We start from the raw sequence: 19,479 nt of genomic DNA, 5'->3' as shown, positions 1-19,479 counted from the left end.
ATTCACCAATCTCGTGCAATTGTGCTGTAATTTAAAACTTACAAGGCCTGTAGACGAGGTATTTTTAAGAGCGATTCAAATGAGAGACGCGAGGAGCGAGAAAAACCAGTCCACAATGGAATTGTTAAAGTTTGATTCGGGCAGATGCGGCCCGGAACCAATCTCCACCAGAAAACTCCGGGGAAACACGAAGTATAAATAATAATTCGAAATTTTTGGTGATGCGGTACAACCTGATCGTTGATAATCTGGAGGATTTCGCGCGTATATGCATGGTATCAAATTTCAGGGTAAATTATGATAAAGTATCCACATGATGGCGGTTTTGATTAATCTGGTTGGTATCGTGTTTGACACCTTACAAGTTAACTGTTTGGAGGAATAAATCGTCGTTTCGGATTTGGCTTTGGGTCAAAAATCGGTTTAGTGTTAATGAAGTAGAGTCGATGCAATCTGCAAGCATGTTCTTTCTAGACGATTGTATCTCTCGTATTTATTCGGTAGTTGTGTTGCGGAGTGTATCAGCGAACTGTTGGCTATCTCTATTACGGCCCACCGGATTGTTTTACATTTACACGCAACGTTATCTCTTTGTTGGTCGTTTGAGGACTCAATCCTCGTCCCGGCGAAATTTTCTTTATGCGTTCTTTGAAGCGATAGAGAAACAACAACGAACGAAACGAAAGCAGTCCATTGCAGAAATGAACATTCGCGTTTGATGTGAAAGGTCGGACATTAATTCATAATGAACGAGCAGACTCCTACCACTTATATTTCCTTAATCCCTGAGAGCACACAAACGGACCAGCGGCCGCCACACTACCGGCCGCATAGCATGATGAAAACCTAATGGTTATATCTCTTTATGTCGAGATCAAAGGGCAACGGGCAGCGCCTGGTGTGCACAAGATCGTCCTTTTTCCGAACTCATCATATCTCGAGGCCGCGATGCCCCATCATGGCACACGGCTCTAATTACTGAGCGCATCTCTTCACGGTGCAAGGACCGTGACCAACCGACCGCCGGATAATCGACCAAAACAACCCTAATTGACCCCTCAACCGATCATTAACACACATCAAGAACAGAAAAACAAATACCATTCGAAAAAACACACTTTCCTGCATAAAGCTCAGGACATCACTATTACAATACCATTTTATTAATGAAAAGAAAATTAACTTTGGTGTACTTTAAACATTAAGTTTAGCCACCAACATTAGGTTTTTGTAGTCACAAATAAAAAGATTATTCCAATTTATTTTTTACCTTATGTAAAATTAATTAGCTATGAATTTTTACACATTTATTACATTAAAATTCTAACTGATAAATACATATTATGCACCTACAACAAGATGTTTTAGAATACCATTTTTAGTCTGATTTTTCAAATTCTTTTATTTTAGCCCTTATACAGGGTGATTCAAAACTGCCAAACCAACTCTCAACTGGTGATAAAAGACTTTCAGCTAGGCACAAAAATTAATTCAATTTTTTTTTCAAGCCTTCTTGTTGAGAAAAAAACAAAACTGTCAATTTCCATCATGTAAGCATCTTAGCTCTTTTGTTTCTTTATTTCTGATGTCGGATTTAATTTATTGTTGAATTTAGTGCTTTGTTAAATGTTTTTTATACACCGTAAAACACAAGTTGGTAACTAAATTCAAAAAACATTGTCTGAACAGCCAACAATTTAATGCAAAGTCTAATCTTTAAAGAGAAAAAAGGCTCAAACCATTTTTTTGTCATGGGTTGTTTTAACTCAGTTCAACCTGTAGAACAAAAAGTTTAACATTTATTTCTATTAGCAGTTTCAAAGCTTACAAGTTTTAAATTTTGAATGCAAAAATAAGCGAATAAAGGAAGAAGCAAATATTTTATACAAAAATAGAGCGAATGAGCGAATAAAGGCAATTCATTTAGGCGAGTAGCAGCTGCGATTTCAATTTCTTTTCTTTGCAAATATGTTGCAACATAAGAGCACATTGAAAACAAAAATAGCTGTTGTGATCCAGATAAAGAAAAATCTTAAAGAGAAATTACGGTAGTTTTTTTCCTGTATTCTTGTTATTTGATTTGGAATTGGAAGTAGAACTTCGACATTTTTTAATCACCCTGTATATCAGAATAAATTAGATAATTTTGGTTTTTAAAATGTTCTGAAAAGGCATGCCAGATGTGGCCAGAACTGAGCCACATCATGATATTTTAATTTTCTTCGGTTTGTCTAAAAACTAATCAAACTTTCAACAAGAAACTTGAAGTTACTGGCTCTCGTGCTTATTATTTTTAAAAACTTGTCAAATGGTGAAAAAATGAATGATGTTTAGTTATTAAGTGCAGGCCGCTAAGCAGTGACGCAGTGCAGAGAGTCTGCCAAGAGATTCTATTAGTATGTAAGTAGTTCGTGAGTTAAATTCCGTCCGTAGTGAATCAAACCAGTGTCAATATTTCAGCTTTTGGCAATAATCGTCGGTTAAGAATCGATCTGTATCCGCGTCGGTGGTTTATTATCCTCGCCTTTTCCTCGTCCATAATGCATGGCTCGTTGCAAAGCAGGTCCGGGAATTTGACAGGAGGCATCCCGGCAGACTCCTCCTGCATCTTCCATAAACCTAAGATCGCGTACATTACGAGGGCTCCGATCTGTAATTCATTTTCCGCCGGACTCGAGTCAATTATTTAAAAATTGCCGTCCCAGCGTGCATCATTTCTCCGCGAGTTCCGTTCCCGGAACAGTCGTATTTCGCAGCGGCCGCAGCCGCCCTATGGGTCCCCGAGGACTACTTCCGGCTTGTTTTACATCGTTTTGTTCTAACAATCCCGCGCATAACTCCTGCATCGACCCAGCGAGCGCTCCTAGCACTCAAATTGAAATTCGAAATTCGGGATGGTGGTGCTCATTTGACAGACGATAACTCAACGCTAACTGATAAAGATTACCAGAGAGGCCCCCCCGCTTTTTGCACTTTCGAGACGAACATACACGAAACAAATTGCTTTTTGAAAGGTCGACAAGAGCGCTGCCGACTGTCAGCGAGTAATTGATGAGCATGACGCGGGCCTAATTAACGCAGAGCATAACGCGGGACACACAATCACAAGGCGATAACTTAAGAAATGTCAAAAGACGGATATAGAGGACGGAAAAAACGGGCAGGTGATGATGGTGACAACCGTAGATGCAACTGTTACCAATTTTCTACACAACATGAAGAAAAATTGAGACTGACATAAAAAAAAAACAGATTATGCAACGATCAATATCCACAACACCAAATGGATGTATAAATTAAACAAATAAATGTGAAATATTGTAACTAAAAAATACTAAAAAAATATTAAAGCGTTTTTTAAAAGTTCTAATTGAATTTAGAATTGGAAATTCAACCAGGTTTTGTTTCAAAGAAATGTGTTTTTTTCTAAATTTTTACAGATTAAAAAAATAAAAAAGATATAATTTGGAATGCCTATTAGTCAACAGATTTAAGTTTTTTTTGAAAAAGAAATGTTTATACAAACAATAGTTATGCTAATTTGTAAAATGTATGTAGGTATGTTTATGTATATTAAACTTTACTTTAAACATTACTTTATTAAAGTGCCTGTAAATTGTCAGTACATTAAATAAACATTTTTGCCAAAGTAAATTATTATTGAGAATGTAATCTAAACCTTGTACTAAAAAAGCTATAGCTAATAAGATAATGCTACACTATGAAAATACGAAATAAGAGAAACTAATTTTTAATTGGACAAAAATTGCTTTTTGACGATTTCATTTCCTGTTACAAATTTCGTACAACAACGGGTTATAAACCTTGCCATAAATTACTATCAAAAGCACTGTTACATAACAATACTAATTTATCAGTTCTCAATGCAACGAGAATAGTTTCCTCTATTTCATAAGTCACTTCATCGATAGTAAATTATCTAAAGTGCCTCTAAAAAGAAATGACAATATTACATAAATATCCGAATTTTTGTTCGTTGTGTTTACTTTGTGGAAGATCCGCGATCTTGTGGGTCATCCGAAGAGGCGGATGTTTATGGGCGAAAGCTCTGTCCATTCTCATTAGCGCGTTGAAACGGGACTAATGTCGAATCGAAGAAGCATCGAGCAATAACAATCAAAGCACTTACCTGTGCCGGTTTCTCGAATATAGCCCGAGAAATAAAATTCCGAAACGGTAATGGTCACTTTTACGGCCTCGAAATTCGCCGCTTTTAAAGCTATTAGATTATGACTTACCGGGACATGACATCGGGAAACTCCCTCTTCAAAACCGCCCACTTCTGCAACAGAAAGAATGGGATGAGAAACGCGGCCTGGAAACAGGGAAGGTTTTTGCACTACCATAATGTTATCACACGCGTCTGTTTGGATTACTTCTGTGTACAGCCGGAATTACGGGAAAACTAAAATCTTTCGATAATATTGTTGACAATAATTATTGCAGTGAAGGGAGTGCCTATCTTTCGATAATACCCGATTTTGATCGCGCTACGTCCCTTAATTGTCATTTCCTCATTTTTTCCCCATTCGCTTTAGACACCGTTTTTTAACTTTCGCTTGATTGTTCGACGGATCGAAATTAAATATCCAGAAAGCGGAAATGGGATCGCGAAAGGGGGCCCCGGCCGAATAACAAACACATTTCCTTATAATGGCGAATTAGTCGCTAATGGAAGAAACACATCTCATCTGATTCAGCCACAAAGCTGCGATCTCGAGGGATCGCCTTTGATTAGAATCGTATGATTGCATTGCTCAGTGTCTGGAAGTGCACGAGAAAAAAACTCTCTGCACTCTTTGACAGACATTCCCGCCTTATTCCGGCCTTGGAGCGCCTCTGATTGCGATTTATTTATCGGGGATAAGCGAGGTATAAAAGGGATTTTTACGCTGATCTAATTAAATGTGCCAAGTGGCGCCGGACGATCACTCCATAAATAAAAACAAGAGGACACTGACTCGATCAGAAGCTCGAAGAACCTGGGAGAATTGGGGCAATGACATCTTTTTCTCGACTCGAAACTTATTTTACTGTGGCATGCAGATAATGTAAAAGAATTTTTCGAGTGTCACTTTATTGATAACAACAACTATTTGTACTTTTTGACAATTATCATTAATGTGGGCTTGTGGTTTTGTTTATTTTTTGATAATTCTGCGAACTTTGAGATTTTCCTGCAATTTTCTCCTACCTAAAATTTGATGATTAAATAAAATTTTCGTAAAAAATTCACTTATCTATGAAGAATGTACATCCTTAAGCATTTTACTTTTCAATTAAATTGATAACATTGGTAAAGTTTTTAATTGTGCACTTACATTGTGATAATGGTTTATTAACTTTGCATTTTTTTTTATTTAATTTATTTAATAGATTGATGGGAAATGAATGAATTGACATAATAATTCCTAAGTAAACTTTTGAAAATAGGTGTCAATATAACCCAAACATTGTTTAGGCTTCTTTCTGTAATAGACTGTATTAAACTGTATTTGCAATTAAAAAGCTTTCTGTCTGATATAACCAGCTTTGCCATGTTAACTTTTTGTGCATCTGAAAATGATGCACTTGAGTTGAAACAGCGTAAAGTTGCGTTCGAACCGTTTCAAAAATTGAATAATTCAAAACGTCGAGCAAAACATCATGCAACTAAATTTAAAATGTATGACGAGTTGAAATTAGTGTTTTTCTGCCGTCGTTAAACACTGAATAATTAAATTTGTTGTCGGTATAGCGATTTTTGCTATACATAAAACGACTCCACTTTCTATCCATTAAAACCCGAGAGATTAAATTATTGTTTCGTCCCTCGACCATGTGGTCTTAGATGTCCTCAGGTGACGAGTGTCCGGTAAAAGTAGCTGTCTGAATTGTTAGAAATGAAAGTGAGGCAACTGAAGAGGAGATTTTGTGTGATGTAAGGTGGCCCAGTTCGAGTCAAGACAACAGAAACAATTAAACGGTTTATGTGTGGAGGTCGCTTCCTGCATCATTAATCATTCTTCTGACCATCCTAGTTAGGCCGTAACCCACTTGATGAGCGTCTTAAATTTATATAAATTTCGTTTTAATGGAAAAGTAATTTTAGTCGTATGCACGATGGAATTATCATGAGGAATGCGTGAGGTCGAGCAATTTGCTTCATGATGCTCATCGAGTATTCAGCGCTCACGTGGACGCACAACCCTAAAGCGATTCACAACTTGAAAAAAAATTGAACGATCCAAAACGAGTCAAAAAATTTCGAGACTTCGGTTTATAAATTAAATTTTAAGTCATTCGTGTGGATTTCTTTCAATTTGTCGGCGGTCGGGATAATTCGCCTCATCCCCTTGCGTTATTTATCGTTCACGTGCGTCTAAATCATCTGAAATTTGGCTTAACCCTCGTAATCTTATCTTGTAACAATTCCGGCTCGATTTCGTCCGGAGTATCCGTGTCCTGCATGCTGCAGGAAGGCCCTCCGAGCGGTCGATTCGCTTTCCAGGTTTTATAATGCACCTTACTTATTCATTGCACACAATCGCATCAATAATTAATGAACGCAGGGGTCAGACTGGCCTTTTAAAAAGACCCTACTTTATTGAGTTCTCCCGGCAAATAGGTTGTTTTTGTTTGATAACTTTGTTTGATGGCTTTTTTACTCGAACCGGTCCACATAAATTTAAAATTATCTAATACCGATGCCGTTTGGACATATATGAGACCATTTGCTAAATGAAAATCGATCGGAATTTTTTTCGTGATTAGAAAGACGAATCGATTCAAGCCTTCGGCGATCACAGTCTGACGAAATTGGCAGTGGGCAGTAGGTGCCTCAAGGCGCTGCTCGCGGACCAATGCTTTTCGTAATATCGGTGCTGAAATGTCAGGTTTGTTGGTACAGGTGCTGAATAACAATGCATAATTAGGGTTATTATCAACCGAAAAACAGTTAAAATGCGGACAAAAAATTTTATCGATACGAGAACAACATTTAATCAAGTCCCGTTGTGCGCATAATTAATTATCTAAACTAATCAAGTCGAAACCCTCGCTTTATATTAATTACTTGTTATTCTCGTTATTGAACGGTAATAAAGGTTAGGAATACAAAAAACGAGAAAAACAAACATTTCTGCGTCGTTTGTGGAGGGTCATTGCTAACCCTCGAATACATTCAGGAAAAAAATGTTCATTAAAAGATAACAATGACCGTCTTTGTAGTTGCTCCACCTGACAATAACAGCGCTGCATTTTGAATAAAGCACTTGCTGCATCACACTGTTGCACTTTGTTCAGACGAAAATCGATTTTTCACTCAAAGAGTTTACTTTGTGGGTAAGACAGATGGCCGAAAAGATTCACGAGCGAAAGTACAATTGGCGATTTGGCACCAAGTGTGGGTTTTAGATTTTACTAATATTTATTGCGTATGCAACTACAAACAACCTATAACCCGACAAAAGAAAAATCCATGCGTATAATCAAGCCGTTACTGCAGTCTATAGCGGTAACTTTGTAGATAAAAACTTTAAACGTTTCCTATTGCTTGAAAGATGCTAATAATACAACATAATAATTCAAACAGTTTTTTCAACTGCTTTGTTCTGAAAATTAATATTCTCCTTGATTTCGCGACCTTAAGTTATACCTACTAGACTCGAATTTGGTTTAGTAAAGATTAAAAGTGATTTAATTAATCTAAAACACAAATTTAATTAATTAGATAATAGGTATGAATTGAACCAATCCAAGAGAAATTAATAAAACTGATGATCAAGAATTCAAATCTTAATCTAAAATTTTATCAATCGGGTTTTAAAATTACCCTTTTTTTGATTTAAAGAAAAATTCTCATTCAGAGTTTAATCATTTTATTTGTAATTATAGTTTTACGACAATAAACTCAAGATTAAATTAATTACATGAATATTTCAAAACACAATATAAATTTGTTGTGATAGAAATTCAAATCTATTGCAGAACCCAATAGAATTAGTTTGAAATATATTTAGGATCAAGAAAAGTTCATTAAAAAAACTATTTCAAAATTACAACAAAAGTGGTTCAAGTTAGGATTAGCATTAATCTGGCTTAGATACAAAATCAGTCCAGAAACGCATAAATTATTATTAATTTTTTGTTCGATTTCAGGCTTGTAATTTGCTTGTAAGGCACGCTTACCTAGGAAATGATGGTTAGGACATCTTGTGGATAATTATGAGTGATTTATTGATTCTAGCATCGTGTCTTCTATTGTTGCACTTGTTGAAAGTCTCATGTATATGTGCGTGTCCGGTACTAGTCCATGCAATAATCTAATAATTTATCTGGGGATTATTTTGAAAGAGCGGCTCTGTTACTTTCACGGAAGACCGCAATAAGTGTGTAAAATACGCGCGTTGCTCCGCCAAGAATTACATACATTACTGAGATTAAAGAGCGTGTGGTACGCAGTATATTCTCACTTGAATGTAATTTTTGCGATTCGGTGCTCTTTTTACGTTGAAGCAAAAGAGAAATTGGATTCTCTCCGCGTACTCGTAGATATGTAATTATAGGAAGTTGTATTGCATATTGTTAGGAGTTTTTCATTTTCGGGAGAATTATAAGGATATTCGTGGTAGATTTAGGAAATTGATAATATTGAGTAGTGAGTAATGGATTAGAGGCGGGCGCGGTGCGACGTGGAGATGGCTAAATCCGATAGCGAGGAGCGTTTATTAGCTGTGCACACCGGCAGCAAGCTAAGGGCAAGGTAAGTCTGGTACATTCTCGTCACGATCCGCCGATTGGATGGCAATCCAATAATCTCACTGTTCCGGTCTGACCTGATGCAATTCTTCTCTAAAGAGCCACGTTACTAAATACATTATGTATGATACCGGTGCTGCTTAGCTTCGCAGATTTCCTCTCAGGACTGTTCTATTGTTTTTTGATCGGTTGAGCTGCAAGGATTGCTGCTGCTGTTGCAGAATGCGAGCGGATGTGCGTTTTTGCGGTTTTTGCCGGCGAGTATGTTGTACCGTGTGTTTACCTCGGGAATTAATGTAAACTGGTATATGCACTTGCCAACAGGATCGGTGAAACGCACAATGTGCTCTTAATTACCAAGTATTCACCTGCGCTAATACAACTCGCACTTTCTACCATTTCTGACCGGTTTACAGAAAGAATCAAATCACGGAGCTTCTAATCTAATGCCAATCCAAATCTGATCTTAGCACTAACGACAAATCAATGTCACCGACCCTAAACACTGAGAAAACGCTGTGGATCCGAACTAAACCAACGGAATATTTATTTATTTATTTGTGTAACAAAATTTACAAAATTTATACACATGTCAAGTAAGAGATAGTAAATTAATCACATTTATAACACAAGTATTCCTCTAAACTGTAGAAGCTTTCTCTTATTAACATTTCATAATTTTAACATGTTTAAAGTCTTTGAGATAAAATAATCCAGGATTATTTAGTCTAAGCGCAAAACATGGATAACATATATTTTTTTATACTAGACGATTTAACCCGTCACATCAAACTTTTATTTCAAACTCAACACGTTTCAACCACAAAGTGGTCATCCTCAGGTGAGAGTTGTTGTTGTGTTTGAAATAAAAGTTTGGTGTGACGGGTTAAATCGTGTTTTTGTTTAACCAATTTTAACTTTATAGTCCGGGCAAGTTAGTTTAAAAAATAGAGGTCAGGTTACAATAATTCGCATAAAGCTGAAAATTGGTACGAATGTTGGAACTCCATTATAAAAGAAATGTGAAAAGTCCCCATCGATCCCACATCTGCAAAAAAAGTTATTCAAGGTTAAATGTTGCGAAAATGGGATTTTTGCATTTTTCAGCCAAACGGTAAGTTTTATCATACAAATACATCAGACAAAAATTGTAGAGCATGCAATTCTCTATAAAAAATGTTCCTATACTTTTTTTCCGAAGAGTAACCATTTCTGAGATATAGCGATTTAAAAATTTGTGTTCTTCATAACATGCACACGTTTCCACGGCATTTGTGAGGTAGTGTACTTGGCGCGTTTTTTAACGTGGTTTCCTCCATAGGCCTATTTCACGATCTATTAAGTTCTGTTTAATTAAAAAATATTGTATCAAATGACAAATGGTACTATTGGAGATGATAAAAGCGATGTAAATTATGAGTAATATAGAGGAAAATTATTCGTCATATTGATAGTTATCTTATGGTATTTCAAGTGTACTGTTTTCTTCGTCTTCTTCTTTTCTTTCTTCTTCTTCTTTATCTTCCTGCTTGGTACAAGTAAATTGTTCTAAGCGCGATGACTCAGATGTCTCATCGCAGATATCGTAAGCATCTTCTCCTATAATAACGACTCAACATTGGACCATGGTTGGTGTTGACAACTGGTACATGCTAATGAACAAAACAATCCAACTTTTTTGCAGCCACATTTGGCATTACACCCCTTTTTGCAATTGCAAAAAATTGTATTGAGGAGTTTTTCCGGTGCAGGTGGGAGTAAATTCTAAATTGGTCCCAATATATTATTAACTAATTTTCAACCCCAGTCTTCTGGGTCCAGTTTATTACCAAGCCACACTTTAACTTGATAATATACCCGAATTAGATGTTGCTGAGCAGAAGCAGAGGTTGGGGGAAGACATGCCAATTGCACTCGTTTTTTGTTACGAGTATTTTTTGAAAAAGATAAGTATCGAAACTTATCTAAGCAGGTAATTTTTTTAGAAGCTCCGTACACAGAAAGAAGAAAGCAAATTCTCTTGATGATTACAACTTGTGGAGTAGAATTACTATTTTGAAAAACTTCTTTTTCAAACAATTATAAAACTGTTGTTTTATCTGCTAAAAGACATCTGATTCATCGCTCTTGTTAGAACAATTTACTTGTACCCAGCAGGAAGAAGACAGTACACTTGAAGTACCATCAGATAACTATCAATCAGACGAATAATTTTCCTCTATATTACTCATTATTTGCATCGATTTTATCATCTCCAATAGTACAATTTGTCATTTGATACAATATTTCTTAATTAAACAGAACCTAATAGATTGTGAAAACAGGCCTACCGAGGAAATCACGTTAAAAAAACGCGCCAAGTACACTACCTCACAAATGCCGTGGAAACGTGTGCATATTATGAAGAACACAAATTTTTAAATCGCTATATCTCAGAAATGGTTACTCTTAGGAAAAAAAGTGGAACATTTTTTATAGAGAATTGCATGCTCTACAGTTTTTGTCTGATGTATTTGTATAATAAAACTTACCGTTTGGATGAAAAATGCAAAAATCCCATGTTCGCAACATTTGACCTTGAATAACTTTTTTTGCAGATGTGGGATCGACGGGGACTTTTCACATTTCTTTTATAATGGGGTGTCCAACATTCGTACCAATTTTCAGCTTTATGCGAATTATTGTAACCTTGAATGTGTTCATTGCCCGGACTATTATGAAACTAGCCCTAATTCTCAAACCTAGGCTTACAAAATTAATATTAAAAAAAAAAAAAATACGGTCCTGTAAATAGGTGTGGCACAGAAATTTCTCCGTGGAATTGCCAATTATCTGAGAAACTACATTGATAGCAGACTTAACTTTAACAAACACACTTCTGTTATGAAGCAAATCGGCGTAGCAAGGGCCTAGTATTTTAAATCCCTTAAAAACAAAAACATCAACCCCCAAATAGCTACTTATATATACAAAATGCTCTACCGACCCATTCTAGAAGACGGTGCAGTTCTTCTGAGAGAAATAAAATGACCGTCTCAAAAAAAAATTGAAGTTGCAGAAACGACAGAAAGTCGAAAACTTAGACATCCGAATAACCTACTTTACGAGAATAATCCTTCCAACACTCTTCATGAAACATTATCATAAGTATCTATATTAGCAAGGATCACAACAATATTCCAAGAATTCCTCTCTGATCCCAAAAACATCAAAATCCAAAATTTTCTAAAATCACCCCGGAATTAAATGCAAACTCCGGTCGACAGCTCATTGGCAAATATACATCCTCCGCTTTCTTTTTTGGTTCTTTAAATTTAATCAAATGCACTGTTTATTTATTATTTGTATTGTACTGTATGAAAATACAGCACAATAATAATACTGTCTGTAAAGTCTATCCAAAAAAAAAATAACTTTTAATGTCTAGAATTGATAAATGAAAAGATATTTAACATTCAATATTAATTGTAGCAACAATGCCTATCAATATCTGAGCATTGTTTATACTATGGCAACCATAGTAATTCCACCACGGATCACTAATCCATTGATTAATTCAGAGATTGTAAAAGTCGTTATAAATACTGAAATTCGAATTATTTTATTGTAAAAATAAATAATAATGGATTCAGTTTAACACAAATGTAATTATTAAGTGACATTTCTTACATCTCTTGTACAACTGTGCTTCTGAAACAATAGTAATAATTTTTTTGATGTTTAACGTTAAATATCTTTTTAGTTATTGATTATAAACACCTAAAAGTAAATAATTTTAGAAAGACAATTTAATGATCTTTTAAATGCAAAAACAGTAAATAGTGTTCCATTTAATTTTTTTTTAAGTTATTGAACTTTTAACAAACGCCTTAATTTTTTTATCTTTGCAAATGCAACACACTAAAAAAAAAATTTTTAACCTTAAAGCTTGTAGGTACCTTTGTCTTTGCGGTAGTAAAAAAATATTTCTAGATGTCTTAGTTTTTGTGGAATAATTTTTGTAAAAGTGCATGTTTTCGTCAAAAAAAAAAAACGTCTTATTTTTAAAACTAAGCAAAATCGACCAATTCAAAAACATTGTAATTAAAGCAATCGTTGTTAAAAGTTTGTACTCAGTAATATTCTCATTTATTCAACTTTGTTATTATTTTACTTACTCTACAGTTAGAAGCTTTTAATTATGTTTTACTGTGCAATTGCTCGTACTTGAATTTTTTGTTGGAAATAGTCGCATTTGAGTCCAATCTTGGGCTATAAAGCGCGACTAAAAATCGTTATGTAAAGGAAAAATGAAAGTAATTTCCACTTGCAACGTAAAAAGAGCGAACAAAATGTAAATTTCTAATTTCCTTTCATCTCACAACAACTAATCAAACAAAATGACAGTTCTACGACATAACTCCTCTTGCACACACACGCACGCACACTTTCATCCGTCTCTAGATTCCCGTCCGCAGTCGAGCAAATCGTCCTCTTCATTATCCGAATCCCGTGTGAATCCTCCAAAAACCAACATCATTACCCGAAACAGGTGGACGTGACCAAATCGAGTCGGCGTGTGTGATGCGTGATTGTTCAACCTCCTACCTGTCATGATGCAGCGACCGTTAGGTATACACCTGATCGGCCAACCTGACCTCTGTGACGTCACAGTCCACTCTTCCGGGTGACCTTGGCCTTGGTCATCGCATCCACCACCCGATGATTTTTTCCAAATGGTGTGACCCACGACCCGCTGGGCTGTGTCTGGGGCACACGTCATACGTACACACGCTCATCTCGCGCCCGTCAGAAAGGACAGCTACACTGATCGCGGCCTTTGATTGCGTTTTCATTATGTTCATTCTCACGAGGTTCTACACCGAAAACGTGACGGAGGGTTCAACGGGCGAGGCTAATTGGGCCGAAGAAACGAACCGCAGGGGGCCAACACACGAGAGTTAGAAGATGCAATGCCAAAAGTCAAAAGTGAAGACAATAGAAACAATTCTCAAATCCACATTCAAATTTTCAACGTCCCTAATACCCAGAATAAACAGCTTAGCTCACAGGGTGTTTCAAAAATGTCAAGTCAAGCCTTTTTATTGAGAAAAAACAGAACCGTCAATTTCCATATATTATAATGTAGAGATTTAAGCTCTTTTCTTTCCGATGTTAACCTAAAATCTAGACTTTGAAGAGTAAAAAAAAACTCAAACAATTTTTTTGTCATAGGAACTTTTAACTCAATTGGATGTCCTTTATCACCAACTCAAGAGATAAATACTCTTGAATCAGTCAGTTAAGCTCAGAATAAAATTTCATTAAGTAAATAAAACTCCTCTCGTTACTTACTGACCAAGCCTATACGCGAGCTGTTTCACTATTGAAATTGACTGAAATTCTAAGAAGGCTCAAATCTTAATAGTGCCAAAAAGCTAGTGTGACTTCAAAAGCTTAAATCTTGAGAAAAACCTGAGAAATATCTGAAAGTCTAAATTCGACTCAAACCCTAGTGTTGTAAAATAAGTCGCTTCGAACCTTAAAACGTTATATTTTTAATTTTTACTTAAGTCTGGATCAAATTGGATCTAAGAAATCCTTTCAATTGCAAAGCTTTCAAAATAAAATTATTACCTTTCAGCTTAGTTTTAACCTAAGTTTTAATCTCAAATTCAGATCATAGTGATAATAAAGAATTTTAAAGCTGCTCATATTTCAAAGCTCTGGAATGTATTTAAAATACGCAGGTAATAACTTAAAGCATCAACTACGAAAACAACCACCTTAGAATTTATTTTATTATTTATTTATACCGTGCGATCAAAAAAAAATAAATTACAGTAGGCTTCGATTAAATTCTACAGTTGGCAACACATTGGCTGGGAATCTGGACTGGAAATTTTTCACACAAACTGAAAGTGATGACCATTCACCGTTTTCGTCTTGTACAGCAATAAAAATTTTCTGAACATTATTTCACTCAAAAGGAATAAAACGCAAACTTGTCAAAGTTTCCGCTGACATTTAATGTCAAAAATCAGGATTGCCATCTGAAGGACTTTAATCATCGCATACTCTAATTTTTTTTTGATCGCACGGGTCTAAAAACTCAAATTTTACAAATACCTATCAAAGTACCAATTTAATCCTGAGATGAAGAGGCTGCTGAAACCAACTTTTATTTTGATTATAACGTTCATTAGGTTTTAACTATTTCAATCAATTCAAAGCCAGAAGAATTAAGATTTTTAAGTTTCTGATTTAAAAACAATCTATAATAAACAAAACTCTGAAAATTACTAGAACTTTGAGTCTAAAACATTTCAAACTTCTAGTATAACAGTAATTATTATCGAAAATTTTTATACTTTACAAACTCATAATTATAAAATTTTCAATGTCATCTGGGCATTGACTTTCCTATAAAAACATTTTTTATAACATCCCTGCAAATAGAGAATAAACGAAAATAAATATGTGATAAAAACAAATTAGATTGAAACCGATTACAAGAATCGTAAACCTCGATGGAAAATTGATTTGAAGCAATAAAAATAAATTCATCTCGATTTCAGTTTTTTACCTGAGAAAATACTTTAACTACCGCCCTGCCTAAACGCTTCTCGTCATCATGTCCCTCGTGTTATTTCCTCTCAATTTAAGTAATTTGATAAATGCGATACTTTCCCAAGTGATTCAATAGCTACTAAAATAATTTCGTAGCGTTTCGAGCTCCTAAATTCGCGCCTGAGGTCAGATCCAAGCAATCCTAGCATTTACAGGTGAAAATGCTCCGTCGTAAATTACAGGATAAATATTAAAATATTATGTTTATTTCCACATAATTGGTTAAAAATTGTGAAACGTTCTTGGAAGTTCAATTCGAGTACAGTTATAACATATCAATTAATTCCTCGGATTATCTCCTCGCATCTTAACGAAGCTTCTTACAATTAAAATGTTGTTCCACTATGATGGATGAGAGTCCGGGCAACAATCGATTTGTTTATAAGAAGCCAAAATTAATTTGTGGAAAAGAATGGTATTGTCCGATTATCCAATTGTGAAATTCTTATAAATCACATACGCTTACTGTTACATAACTGTAAACGATTAAAAAAAATCTAAATATGTGTGGAATAATTGATTGCTGCATTGTAAGGCATTTACTATCTTGTTTCTTTGTAAAAGTCGGCGCTGATGTATAATAATAAGAGCCGGAGGCGCACTTTCGAAATTACTCGTACGTTAATGTATGAAAAGTTGATTGAAGCAATTATTCCGATTTTTCATAATGGGAGAAAATCTGGAACGATGAGGTTTCAGCGCCTGAAATAGGCAAAGACAAAGCTCGATTGTGGCACCGGATGCTGTAAGTGGGCCGAGCTGAAACGGAAGAGCAGGTGCGACGGTAAATCATCGTTTTGTCAAAGTTTACGAATTTGTGATTGCTTTGATGTAATCGCGACAGTTTTATGAATTGATAAATATATGAGATGGGGGCTATTATTTGTGAAGAGTTATGGTCGAGGTGCTGCCAGGAGTAATATACGATTTGGCGCGAATGAGAGCAATTCGGAGAAGAGCATAATTACGAGTAATTTCTTTTGTGATTTTCGTATTATCTGAATTGCGTGACTCATGACGGTTAAGGGAAATTGGTGTGCCGTGTAAACGGAGATTTTCGAAGATTTATACCGAGAACGAGAGCATTTTATGATCAGACGTTGTGGGAAATTTCGGAGATGTGTTTACAGATTTGCGCTTAACATTTTTATTGTGTAAATTAAAATACAGTAAAACCACAATCATAATTATTGTTGATTCAAAATATCGATTTAAAAGCATAATAGGAAAAATACAATAAGCGGATGTTTAAAAAATAGACTGCAAAACTAAAAAAAGTTCAAGTTTTAATTTAAGAGTTACTCTAGTATTGTCAAATCTATTTAGGAGTTCTATTGCCAAAATTGCTTAGTTCGCACTAGAAACTTTTCTGCAATTCAAAACCGAAAATTTTGCTGTTTTGAATTATCAAATCGGCTCAGGATCTGCTATGTTTTATAATTGCTATAGAAATTCAATTTGGAAAATTTAGATGTTTCTTATCGACTAAAGTTTCATAATGAAAAACCAAAATTACATTAAATAATAACAAAACTAAAAATGTTTGATAGCTCTTGAAATACTGAACAGTAACTCGGATAGGAAAAACTCAGGTTTAAAAAATAAAATAAGTATTATCCTCAAGGTGTAGATTGTTTCTAAAGAGCATATAAGAAAAATTCAAATAGCACACTATTTTTTCTTATATAAAAGTGTCCAACAAATTCGAGCATTCTTAAAAAACAGCTTTAGCATTAATAATGTTTTCCCAATTCAAGAATGAAAATTATTCCACTTGACCTCAGTGTTCCAGAAAACTTCAAATACTGATTAAAACACAAACGTCCTGTTTGGATCAAGAAGAAAGTTTATTAACTTTAAACCAAATTATTTGTTTCCAATTTTAAGTTACTTTAAAGAAATAAGCTTTTTTGCGATAGTAAACAAAAAATCTGCTTTAGATTCGAAAAAATATGAATAAGCAGTGAACACTGCTTTACTGACTGACTGGCCCTTTACTGACTAATTTTTCTAAAACCTGAAGAAAATAGACCAGTTTTCAAAAAGAGTTATTTTATGAGGAACCTGTGACGCCATCCTTTACGGCAACATAAGACAAAAGATTAAATTATATTTCTGTAAACACATTATTGAAATTGACTCTTTAGTCACTAAATCAGAAAACCTTGTTTTCGTTTTAAAAATGATAAAAGATTTTAATCTAGAATAATAGTGCAGAAGCTACTGAATTTTTGAGGTACTAATTTTCCAAATCATTGAACATGGATAAGTTAATGAAGCTAATTAGGAAATCTTGGGTATGGCAAACATTTTCCGGTGGGTTGAAAAGCAATAAAAGCAATTTATTTTTAATTGCTCAGTTTTTCACGTGCCAAACACATTTTCGCATGGAAGGCATTTGCTTTCACAAGGCTTTTTCTGAGTCAGATTATCGGAAATACATACATACATAAATATAAGATTATTTTACTTAACATCACTAAAATGGTCCGTTTCTATGACGCTTTATTGTTAGACAAATTTTAAAGGTTCCCATAATACTTAGATAGAAATACCAATCAGATCAACGTTATTTTAGTAACTATCCAAACGAATTAATTTATGTAATGTTAAATTGTTCCAAAAACCAGGCATAAATCAACAATCTTATTGATGTTTGATGACTGGGAAAATAAGTAGTACCTACTAAAAAAAATTTACTGTCCTGAATCACAATTATTATTTTATTTCCCAAAACATCCAAATTCCAAAAATTTAAGAATAAGAAGTTTTTAAAATGATCTTTAATAGAAATTTAAATTAAATGAATACTTGAACATTGTGTGAACATTGTAAGCATTTCAAAAATTTGGCTTCAAGGATTATAGAACATTCTTCTTGGTTTGTCAGATCGATTTTTTGCTGTTAAAATATATCTATTTCTAAAGAGAAAATTTTACACATTTAATTCAATTATCAATAAAGTTTTTTTGGAAAAACATAAAAGTGAAACTACTTACTAATAAAATTCTTTATTAGAGAAAGTAATTTACAAAAAAACTAGAACCGTGTATCTGCTCGAAGGAATTCTCGGAAAGAATCAGAATCGTAGATATTTTCCCCGAGCTTTTCCCGGTTCTGTGACACTCGAGCTTTTACTTTCCTGGTATTGTCCAACCGTTACGTCACAACCACTTGGAGCAGATGTCATTGGAAAGCACGTGACATATGTTTACACTAAGTCAACTTACCTGTTGATTGGCTCAGAGTGGTTCCATGGTTGGTTCACTGCACCGAAAATCCCACACTGTCACACATTCGGCTAATCCCAATAATCCCGTGGGGTGTCACTGTCACAATCACTAGCTCATCCCTTGTTTCCATTCATGGGCAGTGTCTGTACGAGTCGCGTGCTCTCCCGAAGACCTCGCTTCTTACACTGATCACACACTCATGAAGGTAAGAATGGCCCGGTGGGGGGACATATAGCATTCCCAGGTAGGCCGCAGCGGACTTCCGACGGACCTCTTCTTCGCCAGACTGCTCCAGGTGCACTGCAGCAGCGGCGACAAAGGGGCCGCATCCATTAGACGGGCGTCTTGGCGCCTCGATGGACCAGACCGCACCGATAATTTGATATACTGTCCTCTCATTACCCTATTGATTGCTCCATTGTCTCGACGGCGCGAACTTACAAACTTAGTTAACTCGAAGAGAATAATGGACAAAGGTCGGGGATGAGGACAGACCCACAATACATGACTTGATTAGGCTTATTAGCCTGAAAGGACCCTAAACCAATCGATAATCATACGGCATTTTTAATTTCACATTTTTTTAACTAGCAACTCGACCTGTTTCAGACAAAACCAATTATATTTTTCTGACAACTGTTCACGCTTATTAAACAAAATTTACTAATACTCGTAATAGTGTCCATTTTATTGAAAAATCATTTTAAAAAAAGAATATATTTAATACGAAGAATATCTCAAATTCCCACTAAATGAATTTACCATTTCGGTTTGTTTAAAAAGAAAACTGTAAATAAATTATACACACATGTTCACGTGTGACACATATATAAATTTTCACACCTACGGAAACATAAAAATATAAAAGAATTTTAAG

General features: G+C 35.0%; 1 protein-coding gene across 2 annotated transcripts in view; it reads right to left on the bottom strand.

Annotated features, from left to right (window-relative positions):
• LOC123005425 (transcription factor SOX-13) overlaps positions 1 to 18,807 on the bottom strand; it is a 77,528-nt gene extending 58,721 nt beyond the window's left edge. The window contains exons 1-2 of one of the 2 annotated variants that reach the window (XM_044399169.1): positions 18,600 to 18,807; positions 4,260 to 4,303 (exon numbers count right to left, since the gene is read on the bottom strand). In XM_044399169.1, the coding sequence (XP_044255104.1) occupies positions 4,260 to 4,267 (8 nt within the window). In that variant the 5' untranslated portion in view covers positions 4,268 to 4,303; positions 18,600 to 18,807. Of the gene's footprint in view, positions 1 to 4,259; positions 4,304 to 4,364; positions 4,407 to 18,599 lie in introns of those variants that run through there. The other variant, XM_044399168.1, reaches the window with a different exon arrangement.
• Positions 18,808 to 19,479: the final 672 nt, after the last annotated feature.

Source organism: Tribolium madens, unplaced genomic scaffold, assembly GCF_015345945.1.
Source record: "Tribolium madens isolate multiple individuals breed KSU strain unplaced genomic scaffold, Tmad_KSU_1.1 Scaffold_20;HRSCAF=117;Tcas5.2_LG4, whole genome shotgun sequence".
Taxonomy (NCBI): domain Eukaryota; kingdom Metazoa; phylum Arthropoda; class Insecta; order Coleoptera; family Tenebrionidae; genus Tribolium; species Tribolium madens.
The sequence above is the reverse complement of the archived record's forward strand: the minus strand, read 5'-3'. Positions and strand labels throughout refer to the sequence as shown.